Here is a 13428-nt window from a genome sequence, read left to right on the forward strand (position 1 = left end):
CTGCAGGAGCTTGTCCACAAGCAGGCAAACATGGATATTTTGCACACGCAAATGCTATTTGTGGTTTACAGCCCATGCAATAGTTCTTTGGAAGATATAAGCAGGAAAACTCCATATTTATTATGGCCATTCAACAAGACAAATTAAATGAGATACGTAGTAATACAGATACTCTATTACATTTTGCTTGCTACTTTCGATTACTATGATATAGCATTTCTGTAAAATATAGTATGAAAAAAAGAAATAGGAACCTTGGCTTGAGAGTGTCCTGCCTCTATCAATCACTATAGCACCAGTGATTTCTTTTTTATCAGTATTTGGCAGTGCTGAGTCTGATGAGACGCAGTAGAATAAAGCACAGATCGGGTCAAACTCTGGATCTGGTTCCAAATCTCGTCTTGTTCGGGCATGTAACTCCATACTGATGAGGGTAAGGTGCTGGACCTAGCAACAAATAAAGGCAGTATGTTAGTTTGTTCTGCAGGTTTCTTAAAAAAATTAAGAGAAGACTATCTGTGCAAATGAGGACAGTGCAGACATTTATATGGTGGTATTACATTGTAACTACAAGGTTCCATCCTGAAATTAACAGAAGTGATTAACCAAGCATCTTTGGATCTCACTTTTTTGCAAATAGCACCATCTTAGGAAAAAAACTAAGATTTATCATTAAACGCAGCTTTATACTCAGTTATAAAAATTCAGTATGTGTGTCTGAGTACTATATTCTTCTACTAAAAGCAGAAAATAAGACAAAAACCAGATAATGTTTGACTTCAACAATTGTAAATTCCTGTAGTGTTTTCAAATGCCTTTATATATTGAGCTGAATCACACTTCTGAACTGATCAAGAACAAAGAATAACTCTTGGTCTTTCTTCTCCCTTCCCTCCCTCACCCAAGACAAGCATGAAGACAAAGCCTCACAGGAAGATAGGAAGAATAACTTTGCCTTCAGGTGTAATAATGAACTTCCACATCATATTGCCAGAGCTTTTTGAAGAATGGTTTACATTTAGAAAATGCTAATCTGTATATACTGTCAACTTTTGACTCTGCAGTAAACACAGTATTATTTAATACTGTTTCAACACTGTGTTGCTGCTCTGTTGTCTTGCATAATATTGCTCATAATGTGGATTAATGGAGAGGTTAGACAGATTAGGAGGGAAAAATTAAAATTATTTCTGTGTATACAGGATGCTCTGGGGGCAGCCTGACTTCCTCTAGATTTGCATACAAACATCATTGGGTGAAATTTTACTATGAAAGCTCCATCTCCATTTCCCCCAGGATCTCTGTGGCTTCTCTTATGTCCTTTACTCAGTGCTATCTCCCTATCTCCTCTATAAACTGGCCAACAGCTAATTCCAGGTGTGCAGGCTGTCCAGAAGTCTGTATATGACCGTCTGTCATATACACAGACTGCTTGCCCTGTCAGCAGCCAAACACAGCACTGTATTTACACTGCTTCCCTTTCTCCAGCACTTTGATTCCTCTCCTCACACCAAACAGACAGATATAAAGAGACCTTCTTTGAGATAGGCACCCTTTTGTTACATGTAGTAGAAACTGCCCAACAGGTTCAGAAGAGAACAAGTAGAAATACCAGGAGGGCCTTTATAATTGCTGCCAGATGCCTTATTTCGTACGGAAACAATCCATGAAAATTATGGTCAACTAGTTTTTCAAGTTATGTTTTTATGCAAAACTTACTATTTCTTCCTTCTGATTTTTCCCTTATTTTTATTTTTGAAGGGAGGTTTACCATCCTCTCAACCAAAATACTGTAAAGTCTAGTTGAATACTGTCAGAGCACTGGACATCAAGCTGAAACTGGTAGATCAACTACTTATAAGCTGCAGACATCACACACTGATTCATTTTTAAGTCACTTAGGGACCCAAGAGAAAAAGGCTTTTTATTTCCAGTATAACACCGGCTTGATAAATTATAATTTTATAAAATGACATGTATGAGTAGTTACCTCATGTAAAGATTTTGCTTCCTGCAGGTTTTCCACACTGACTTTAAAACCGTAAGTATTATTTAAAGACGGTCCTTCAATCTGGGAAGTCTCTTTCTTTGGAGCACCGAGGGCAGCAAATTGATTCTTATCAGGCAGGGGAAGAAAAAAGCACAGGAGAGAGAGAAAACACAGGTTGCTAAACTCTTATGTAATATTAAATAATAGGCAATACAAAATACAAATTTATTAATGAAAATGCAAATGCTACACTGTAAATTACTAAAAAGTCCCCAACTTTTTACTATTGCCTCATTTCATTTTTCAACATGCAAACAACCGTTGTATCTTTCTGCCTTTTAGGAATAATTTTAATTCATAGCAAAGCTAGAGGCAGTTTGAAATACTTAAAAAAACTCCCAAACAACCAAAAACTCCCAGAACCCTACAAAAAAAAAAAAAAAACCAGTCCCAAACATACTGGCTTTCTTGGAAGTCTGAGGATATGGAAACCAGCAATTCTCTATTCTCTCTTGAGCAACAATTTGTCAAAAAACCCTGTTTTCAGTCATCACTATTTAAAGCACTGAAATAAAGGTATATTAAGTACCTCCTTGAAATAGGTTCATATATTGAGAAGAAAAAACTACTGGGTCACTCCACTAATGCACCTAGCCCTCCATTCTGTTCCAACATGGAGAGCAGAAACACTGTTTAAGTAAAATAAGTCCAATCTCTTTCTCCTCTGTTGGCACACCACAAACTGCCCTCCTTGTTTTCAGAAAATGCTTAGAACATTGTCTGAAAACTAATACACATAGAGACACATAAATATACAGAGGTTTGGGTATTTATATATGTATAAAAAAGGGAAATCACACTATAACTTAAAAAGGATGTTGTAACTCAAAGAGCAAAACATCTTTACATGGTGTCTCTTTAGTGTTTATCATTAGTTTCTCACTACCCTAGAGCAGCACTCTCAATCGCCAACATGCAGCCGCTTCCCTCAAATTAAACTCATAAATTTCTTCCTAACTTTGAGTGTGCTCTGATTGCACAACATTTATACCATACCATTTTAAATGTATTTTCAAGATCTTAACAGCAAAAGACAAAAACAAAGAAGAAAGAATGGAAATGTGTATATGCCGCAAAATAAAATACATCTGCGCAGGAAATGTTAATTTACCTTCATTTGTGTGGTTAGAAGTACTCTTCGAAGACCATCAGTATTACTTCCCCTCTTGTGGCTCAGTTTCTGAGCTTTTGGTTCTGTAAACATGAGTGAAAGACTACTTAGCCTCAATAGTACTGTCTAGGCACTGTCTAGGCATTAAACAACATGCAAGGAACAAAAGAGGCATTTCATTAACATTACAAACATTACAACTTTATCCTTTGTCAAATCCAATGCACAATTACTACAATTTGGTATTTATGGACATATAGGAACATAAATAAGTTACAAAGTCTCACATCATTATCATCTTGAACATTGCAATGTTACTCATACTCTATATTGAGATTATTTTTTGAAAAATACAAGCAATATAGTCAACAAGATTTTAAAAATTCCCCAAATAAGCAATACTTCTAAATTAAGCTTTTAACCAGCACTTCAGAGTTCAGTACTAGAGACTGTTAGGAAACAAATGGATGTTCTATTTGTAGACTTTTCCAATAATTCAATAGCTACTTTGACAATAATGCACCGAACTTTTCCTTTAAAAAACTAATTTTAAGTATATTTTTGCCGAGATTTTTTTTTCTTATTATGTCAAAAGAAATATATTTTGATTTGTGTGTGTGTATTATTAGAATCACTTAATGGATTTACCTGCAGATAAAGGAGTAAAACCAAGAACTTCAGGTATTTCATCTTGTTTTTTTCTGTGCACAATGGGCGTACTGTGTAGACAAACTGATTCAGAATTTCCAGGATCCTCATTAACTGGAAATGGAGATGTGTCAAAGGATGTCTGAACGTTCTCCTGGGTGCATGGAGAATTTTGTGCACTTCCAACATCATTTCCTTCCAAAGAAGACAAAATAATATCCTGACTTTTCCACTCTGTGTCTTCTAAACTGGACTGTTTAGGATCTGGAGATGCCACCTGTTGCCAAGGAGGAAGCACTGGAGAATCCGGAGAACTGTAACTGACATAATAATCTTCCTCCTCCTCCTCCTCCTTATCCTGTTCTAGAGCTGAAGTAGTGTGTGTCTTGCTTGCACATGAAGCTTTATTAGAGTCTAAGTCATTTTTAGTATTTACAGATGTTCCTATGGTGCTTATAGACTTATCACAGGTTTCCTTGTTTTGTGTTTTTGTATTTTCTGCCACGGAGGCAGGAGAATTCTTTGTAGGCACAATAGGTCTTTCATCTTCCAGGCTAGACAAATTCAAATCTTTAGCTACTTTTATTACTTCTACAGATTTCTCTTCACACAATACTGCAGAGCTGAAATTCTCATCTGCCTTTGCCTGCTCAGCAGGATGACTCTTAGGCAATTTCTTGAAATGTTCATACTCTTCTTTGGCATGAAGCCATATCTGAACTTGCTGTTGGCTTGGAGCACATTTGCATGGCATTATGACTATTTTTTTGTCTTCACTAGTTTTATGGCTATTATTTTCTCTTTTATTAACAGTAGAGTGACCATAATGATGAGGAGATCCTGGCCTAGGACTTTCTGTCATTGCTGAAAATGCAGTCTTCCAGAGTCGTAGACCTTCTAATGAGAAGTCCCCCTCAAACTCGAGGAGGTCATTTGGAAGTCTCGTTTCCACTGTGAGAAGACGTCCTCCAATCTCCCTGTGAAGAAAAATAGTTTGAATTACTGTTTCACTCCAAAGTGCACTGTAGGCAGTCCTCCAGATGATAGAAAAACAGAGCATTACTAACTAGTTTTCTCACTATGCAATTCCCATGGGCAGTATTTTTATTTTACAAACCATGAAGACACATTCCCACTTACTACAACAATATGCAATAAAAAATCCAAATACCATGAAAGAAACTGAGTATTTGGATTGGAAGCACAGTAACTTTCAACTTCAAATGCATGTATATCAGATGGGATCTTTCACATATCCACGCCTCATAACAGCATAAAATTGTTTACAGTAATAAATTAAATTTAATATAATCACAATCATAGGTAGACGGAAATGCATTTAACACAGTACCTTGGCTTTTCTGGAGCATCTGAAGGATTGCTGCAGAATGGTTCCTGATAAACTGTTTCTGCAAGATCATGATCCACCAGAGTTGCCATGATTTCTTCACGACTGGGTGGGGACATGAGAGGCTTAAGAATGTGAGCAGTACGAGGTGTAAAGCTTCCATTCTTTGATTGTGAGGGAGAACTGGTTGATCTTGGCGAACTATCTGGAGTTGGAGTTAATGCTTCGTTGTTTCTTGAAACATGTAATTCTAAATCCTCAGAAGCTGCATCTAGAAGTTCACCATCAGGTGATGACAATAAGGATGTAAAAGAGGTATTAACTGAATCAAGTGGTTGACAGGGTTCAAAAGTGGTTTCTTTTCTAATGTGGCTTTGAATCCAGTCTGAGCAGGTTGGCTGAGAAAGATTAAGACATCTCTCTTTATTTACTGCATTTATATTCAATTTGAATTTTTCATTTAAACAGACTTCAGTCTCTTGGGTACAAGAGGTATCAATAAAACTAGATCTAGAAGTTGAAGAATGAATGGTTTTCCTCCATTGACTATGGCAGTGGTTCTCACTATTATCTAGTGAGTTCTTCTCAAAAAGCTCAGGGCTCAGGGAACCAGACCGTATCCATTTATTTGTGCTTGAAGAATGTTGCTTTTCTTCCTCACATTTTTGGTCATTATGACACAGAAAGTCACCTTCTGTTGTTTGTCCAGAACCAAGATCCTGAACTGCATCACTCAAGAATTTCTGGGGCAAATTTTGATCTGCTGGGACAAACTGGCTTGCAGAATAAAAACTGCAAAATCCACTTTGCCCTATAGTATTAATATCAAAGTTGTAATTGTGATCTGGAGATAAGCTGTCTTCAAGTGAATAACAGCTTTCAAAACCAGGGTCTGAAAAAAAAATGGGGCTGTCATTAGATACACAATGATCAATGCGATTAGTAATTGGCTGGCTTGAAGACTCCTTTTTTGCAAGTTTTGCTGTTTTTTCTTTAGGTTTTGTGCTCCTGGGAGAACGAGATTTTCTTGATGATGTGACTGGCCGTGACCTTTTGATGGCTTTATTCTGTTCAAGAGGGCATGGTATGCCCTTGCTCAGCTGTGTTTTGTCTGGCAATGGCTCCTGTGCAATACTGGCATTCTGAGCTTTCTGCTGTCTCTTCTGGAGCAACTCTTTCAAAACAGCCAGACCAGACTGTCCTTCACCAAATGCAGATGGGGCCACTATATTCCTGTTTTTATACTGGGAGATGGGTTTTGGTTGCATGGTTGCTTCTGACAGAGGCCTTTGTTTTGTGGTTTCTGGTTTAAAATGTGACATATCCAAAATAAATCCTCTCTGGTTTTGATCGCAATTTAACTGTTTCACTGGACTCTTCAAAGACGTTACAAAACAGTTTTTAGGTAGTTGAAGTGGCCCAGGGTTTTCCTCAGATGGCTTAAGAACAGAAGAAGGATCAGAATGCTTGGACACCTCTGGTAAACAAAAAATTTGCTGTTGATTATTGTCTTTACCATGCAAATAGTTAGCGGTATGTAATTGATCCATCTTTGCTATGTCCAGAGAGTCACGAGTTTCATTTAATTTCCCAGCTGGTGGCAAATATCTGATTTGCAAATTTTTTACCTCTTCTGCTTTTGGAGAAGTCATGTCTTTTGAGATATAAGCATTCTGTGTTACGTGAGTTGAGTGATTAGATGGATCAAATATGTTTTGAATGAGAGCAGAGTCCTTCATTCTAAATATAGCACTCTGAGTCCGGGACCTTTGAGAGCTCATTTTTAGTACTTCCCGTCCAAATGCCGTGGGAGTAGTTGTGAAAGATGAATGAGGGTCTTCCCGTGGAGCAGGCAAACACTGTGCATCTACAGGCTTATCAATTTCCATCAGTGAGTGAAAACAGCCCAATGAATTACCTTGTGCATCAGCTGAAGGGAGCTGTGCTGATGGCAGATATCCAGCTGAATAGCCAGCAAGAGGACTGTCTTTGAGGTTGTGAAGTGGCTGAGAGCAGACAGAGTTGTAAGAAATCTCATGAGGATCTTGATGCTTCAGCACAAACTTGACTTCTGTAGCAGAGTGACTTTCTTTTTCATCTTTAAATACAACACGTTTTCTTGAGGATGCTTTCTCAGCCGTTTTTTGTTTTGTTCTAGGTTTCTTCTTTCCATCATCTGGTGTTTTATCAATCTGATTAATCTTTTTCTTTTTCTTGGTAGATACAGTGGGGCTAGCAAATTTCTTTTTACATTTCTTAACCTGAGTTTTTGCTCTACTAGTTTTTCCTACACTAGTATTAACAGTCTTGCTGTTGTAGATATTGGGCCCCCTACTAAATAAAGCTTCTCTGTCCAGGTTGGTCAAAATTTCTTCTGCTTTTGGATCAGTGGGAGACCAGCAGCGAGGTGGAGATGTGTTTACTGGGCTTGTGCTTCTCTCAGAAAGAAAACCTAACTTAGACATAACATCACTATAGTTATAGTCACAGTCTTCAGCTTCAGCACTGTAGGAGGGCGAAGGAGGAGAAAGAATTGTATGAGTCCTTTTTCTGAAAGATAAAGTTCTTTTAATATTTGTACTACCTGTTTTTTGTGGTTTTCCAGCTTTTTTCTTGGTTGACTTATGTTTTGCTTTCCTTTTGTGACTTTTCTTTGGCGTTAGTGGATAAATAGGATATTTGGTTGCAGGAGAGTCAGGAACTTTTGGCCAAAAGTCCTTTAAAGGTGCAAGCTTTTTATATAAATTCATCTTTTCCTCCGTGAGTACTACTCTTTCCTCACTAGAATCTACTTTCCCCAATTTAACAAGCATATTTTTCCTCCCTCTAAATCTATTGATGATAATATATTTAATAATAACAGGTGGCAATTTTTTAGAAAGTTTTCTACGCTTTCGAGACTTCTGAGACCCATCCAAACTTTCAACGCTTTCTATCGGTTGAGGTAGATTAATTTTTGAGTTGTGTGTGACGAAGCTCGATTCACTGTCTTCAGTCTCATAATTTACCTTCCGTTTCGTTCGGAGCGTGTATTTATTCCCACACAGTCCAAAGGACTGCTCAGTTTCAAGAGAGCCATCTGCAAACTGGCAGTCAGTGTAATTAGCGGTACTTGTAGGCATTTTGTTTTCAAAAGCCTCAAGAGGAACTTGAACTAAGTCACTAGGTAAAGCACTATCCTTATCAGGAATGTTACTACAAGCATTACCTTGTGTATAGCAGCCTTCCTTCACTGATGCAACATCATTTACACTTGCAGGCTCCTGACGATTGATAAAACTATGCTTCTTTTTACTCAGTTTCAGCCTGGACTGTTTGTTGCCCTGCTGTAATTTGTATGTCACGGGAGCTAACTTCTGTGGTCGACTGAGACAATTGGAAAGAACAACACTAGGGAAGAACATATAATGTGCTGCTTGTTGACTGAGGCTTGGCTTTTCTGCCTTGTGCTCCTGAAATTCTTCATACCTAATTTTAAGCTTATTAAGGCCACCTTCATCAGTGTTATTTTCAAGTGAATGTACCACAGTTCGACTGCCTCCTGAACAAGATACCAATTCACAATTTTCTGTAGCTGTTGCTGGAAAAAAACTATTTATACTTCCACTGTTGGATTTTTCATTTACTTCAGAGGACATTTTACCTTTGGAGTGGCTCATATCAGAAAAGTTATATAAATTTTTATTCAACATGTTGTCACCAATATGGCGGCCCACATGCATAAAAGAGACATCCTTTTCAGCCTTTCTAATGCTAATGTACTTCCTACTAGGTATTGGTCTGTTCACTGATGAAATATCATCTTCATAGTCAAAAATATTGTTTCCACATGAAGAAACTGGGAGAGTATCTTTCTTGTTGCTCTCTTTGTGAGAGTTTTCTGCATGGGTACTATTGCTGAATGGAGTTGGGTACTTGGCTGAGTAAGTGCTTTCTTTTGTAAGAGAATGGACTGAAAGTTCAGGTCTTGTTTCTGTGTTTGGTTGTGAGAGGTCTTCTACAAAATCTTCATTACTCAAAACATGGTTAGAAAGGGCACTTGTGTGTTTACACTGAAAAGTAATTTTAGCAGAAGATGGGGGTTCTAGTGTAGCAGCATCTTTGTGAAAGATTGAGGTCTTTACAGACATTTTGCTTGTTGCAATGACGGAGGAGTGAGTTCGAGAGCTTTCATTATTCAAAGGATTGTCTGAAATGGAAGAAAAGCAATTTTATTCTAGTTTTCCTGTAAAAAAATAACCCAAGGCACTAAAAATTTTAATAGTATCTTCCTGAAAGCCTTCCCACCCAAATAAGAAACAAAACTCTTGCAAATCACATTACATTTATCATCATGACAACTAGAGACCCTGACTACATGAGTTGCTTTACCAAAATCACATTGTCAGTACATTTGTCTCAGGCATTTTGTCAGTTATTCTTCAATGACAGACTTGCATACAGTTGTCAAAGATTTCACACTGATTTTCTGAAAGAAGGCTTCACAATCACTTTCAGATGACTACATAAAAGAAGACTGATTTCTAGAAAAGTTTGTACCCTGCTTTGTCCCTGAGAAGTATGTATACTCATTGGCTCTGAAAGACAAAATTCTTATTTAGATGACCTTCCCCATGCAGAAAAGTCATTGCACAGAAAGCTAAAGTAGCATATCTCACAACATGGCAAGGGCTTTGTATGAACTGTGCTGTGCACTAAACATAGGTAGTTTCCTGCACTTCTATATAGCACAGCAATACAGCACCCATTCAAGTGTTCATGCAAGAAGCTTGTACCCATGAGTTAGATCCTGGACCCATATCCATGTATCAATGTGCCCACATAATCTGAGACCAGCAGGTGCTGTGGTAATTTGTCCTGTGCAGACTCATCACAAGGTATGTGTGATGATTTTCATCTCTTTCAGTGATACTTTCACCACAGTTATTGCGGGGTAAGTATGGACAGAGACGTGGTAACAAATTAACAAGTGTGTGCTTGCTCATAACCAGAGGTTTTACCACTGCAAAGAGGCAGTTACCACAGAGCACCTGGCACACAGAAATTTGTTCATGTATCCACCTCTTTAGCTGAAATGTTGAAGGGGGATAGGAATTTTGAAACATGCTACATGATCTGGAAGCATTTGCTGCACACTGGTGTGGTGATCCCCCACTAGACTGGGGATCCTTTGGGCCTTTATTCTAAGTCTCAACCAATTTGGGGATCATCTCAGATTCATGCTGCCTTCAGCCCAGCAATTTATTTGCCGCTGGCTGAGGAAAATAAAAGGAAGTCCCAATCTGTTTCTAGTAACATTTTCTAATGCATACACAGAGTCCTGAGCTGTGAAACACAGCTGGGAGACAAAGCCTATTACTCTTTGAAGGTAGGAGTCCACAGAAAGAATGAGGATGATGAACTGAAAACTCAAAAAAATGGGAGTTTGGCAGTGTCAACAAACACCTGGAAAATACCCGGCTATTCAGATATAAAAACTGCAAAATTACTTGCCAGTCAGATTATATGGACACAGATTCATGTGTGGATAAGCATTTTCTAATTTAGACAACCTGGATTGAGATCTGTTTTGAATTTACTGTATCTCATATTATACGAAATCAGTGTAAAAGTTGACAGTAATATGCTAAGTCGATATTTCAAATACTTAAAATATGCTTAAATTTAAACAATTACTTAAGAAACAGTCTCTTTAGGCAGCAGCATCTCTTATTACAACAAATTAGAAAGTATGGCAAATAAGGAAATTACAATTGTATATCTGACAAAAGCATATCACATTAGCAGTACATCAAATCATGTATTAATCCTACCATTATACATATAAAAAAAAAAGGAAAAAGCACACCATGTTTTAAACACTGAACACAAAAGAATAGCTGTGGTTATCAACAATCTATCTAGTAAGATCATATAGTGCACTTTCTCAACTGAACATTATAATGTGACTTGCAGATTTTCTAATGAAACAAATAATATTATTTATAGATTTCCCCAACTTCAAAGTGTGCATTCTGTTGACTAATGTTATTTGATCAAAGACAGCATGTAATAAAGATGGCAAAAGATCTGTACAGATTAATTTATTTTTTTACAGATTTTGAAAAGCAGTTCCTTCTGCAGTGGCTTTGCCACTGCATAGTTTTAACTCATGCAATCACATATGTGAATATGCAATCAGCAGAATGAAACACAGGCCCAAACAAAAGCTCACTACAGCTTAGCATAGTTTAGTGTGGCAAATACTTGCAAAGAACCATCTAAATCTACACAGTAATACATTCCTTATTTCCAATAATCCTAGGAGTATAAATGATCCCACAGAATCATTACTTTTATTATCATATTTGGTTTTTTCCAAAGAACTAATTAAACAATGTCCTTTTTTGGATCATTGATACAATTCTAAAAACAGATTCTGGTAATTCATAGAGGGCACTGAGATTTAAACACAAATGTTTTTCAAGGAAGATGTTAAGGGCCTGCTTTTACAATCTGTCGGGAACTTTTCCTTCTAATTGAAACACAGACTGAAAATGGTCAGCACTTTTGAGAACTAGCAATTTGATGTGAAAATGAACTATGACTCAACTTCCAAAGCTGATTTTCTATTTCCTTACCACCATTTTCATCTGCAGTTCCATCTAACTGAGGTATTGAGAGATTAGATAGGAGCATATTGTTACTGCTCCACTCCATTTCTTCCTCTGAAGATGAATCCTCTTCTGTTGAACTTCGATGCATATTTTTGCCAGCTGACCTGGAGGAAAGTGAAGGAACTAATTGATGCATAATACCTCTATTAAGAAACACCACGAGCCACAGGGAACATGAAACTCAATGGAGGGTGGTGCTAGTTGGTTGTGTAATTTGGGGGAGCAAAAGGAAACAAAAACTTTGTCACATTTCTCACTGAGAAAGTGAAAATATTATTCAATGTTACTATTTTAAGAGGCAACAGTGGTAGCCAACCATTTTAAACAGCAGGATTCACTAACTTAAGAAGATGCAGAGAAAGCATTTCGATGTTTAATTTTAGTTCAATTTTACTGCAATTTAATTTCATTGCTTCAAAGTGCTTGAAATTTGAAGACTAAACCAACTATGCAAAATTACTTCAGTTCAGCTGTTAGCAAACAGATGTCTACTTTTTTGTGGTTTTTTTTTTTTTTTTGTTAAGAAGTCTTTACTCTATTGTAACAATTCTCTCTCTTGGCAGGCTTAACTAAATCATGACCAACAAAATGATGCGTCATTCCACCTCTCACTGAATATTCTGAAGCAGCTGTTGTTAATACTTAAGCTGCTTTTACTAAGTTAACTGTTCTACACTGCCATTTTTACAGCCATAAATTCACTGGGGAAAAAAAGAAGCAGATCTACAAAGAAAAGCTTCTCTGGATTTTTTTATGTTTGCTTTATATGGGCATAGGGGAAGGAAGAATACCACAGAATATCATAGAAAACCACAAAGAACAAATCCTCCAGTATAGCTCTACAACCACTTAGGAATTTGATTTCTTTTTTAAATTAAAGTGTGAGATAGACAAAATTCTTACTGGAAATAAGCTATTTTGTGACTACACAAAAAAAATATAGATACATATTAAAGTTTGGGGTGTTTTAATTTGTTTGTTGTTTAAGCTTGTGTAATACCTTAAAAGATATAAATACAAACGTTTTGAATTTACAGGAAGGAAAATCCACAATAACCTAAATAGAGTTTACTTTTGCAGAATGCTTTTATGACTGGATTTAGACCAGCAAGAAATATATGTATGGTACCACCCCAGACATCTGAATGTCAGCACGGAGCTAATTTAGATCAAGACAGATCTGTTAGTTCAGAAACAACAGGCTCAAATGTGTAAGCACATCATTTCCACTCACGTCTGGAAGCATGACTTGGAGAATCAAATAACAAGCACAGCTAGGTACAGTCTCCATGATCTAAGTGACCTTAGCTGTCCCTCTTCTATGTTCCCAAAACATGGAAAAGCACAGCACAAAGCAATCAGCTTGATATGCAAATTAATATCAAACTGGGGGTGTTTCTTCCAACCTGAATTATACTGTAATCCCAGGTAAATCTTTGTCAGCTTTAGTAAACCAAATCAGCCTAGTGATGACTTCTGCAGGTAACTTGGATTTCTCCTTATTCAAGCCTACCAGTTTCGATTCCAGGAAAATTTATGTAACACACATGACATCACCATACTAGTCCATGAACTAGTCCAGGTCTTGGTGGGCTTTTTTCTCCAATTCAATACA

General features: G+C 37.2%; 1 protein-coding gene across 2 annotated transcripts in view; it reads right to left on the minus strand.

Moving 5' to 3' along the window:
* REV3L (REV3 like, DNA directed polymerase zeta catalytic subunit) overlaps positions 1–13428 on the minus strand; it is a 115907-nt gene that overhangs the window by 38238 nt on the left and 64241 nt on the right. The window contains exons 12-17 of one of the 2 annotated variants that reach the window (XM_038133852.1): positions 11778–11917; positions 5161–9346; positions 3810–4786; positions 3162–3244; positions 1991–2116; positions 255–447 (exon numbers count right to left, since the gene is read on the minus strand). In XM_038133852.1, coding sequence (XP_037989780.1) covers positions 255–447; positions 1991–2116; positions 3162–3244; positions 3810–4786; positions 5161–9346; positions 11778–11917 — 5705 coding nt within the window. The remainder of the gene's footprint in view (positions 1–254; positions 448–1990; positions 2117–3161; positions 3245–3809; positions 4787–5160; positions 9347–11777; positions 11918–13428) is intronic. The other variant, XM_038133853.1, reaches the window with a different exon arrangement.

This window comes from Motacilla alba, chromosome 3 (assembly GCF_015832195.1).
Source record: "Motacilla alba alba isolate MOTALB_02 chromosome 3, Motacilla_alba_V1.0_pri, whole genome shotgun sequence".
Taxonomy (NCBI): domain Eukaryota; kingdom Metazoa; phylum Chordata; class Aves; order Passeriformes; family Motacillidae; genus Motacilla; species Motacilla alba.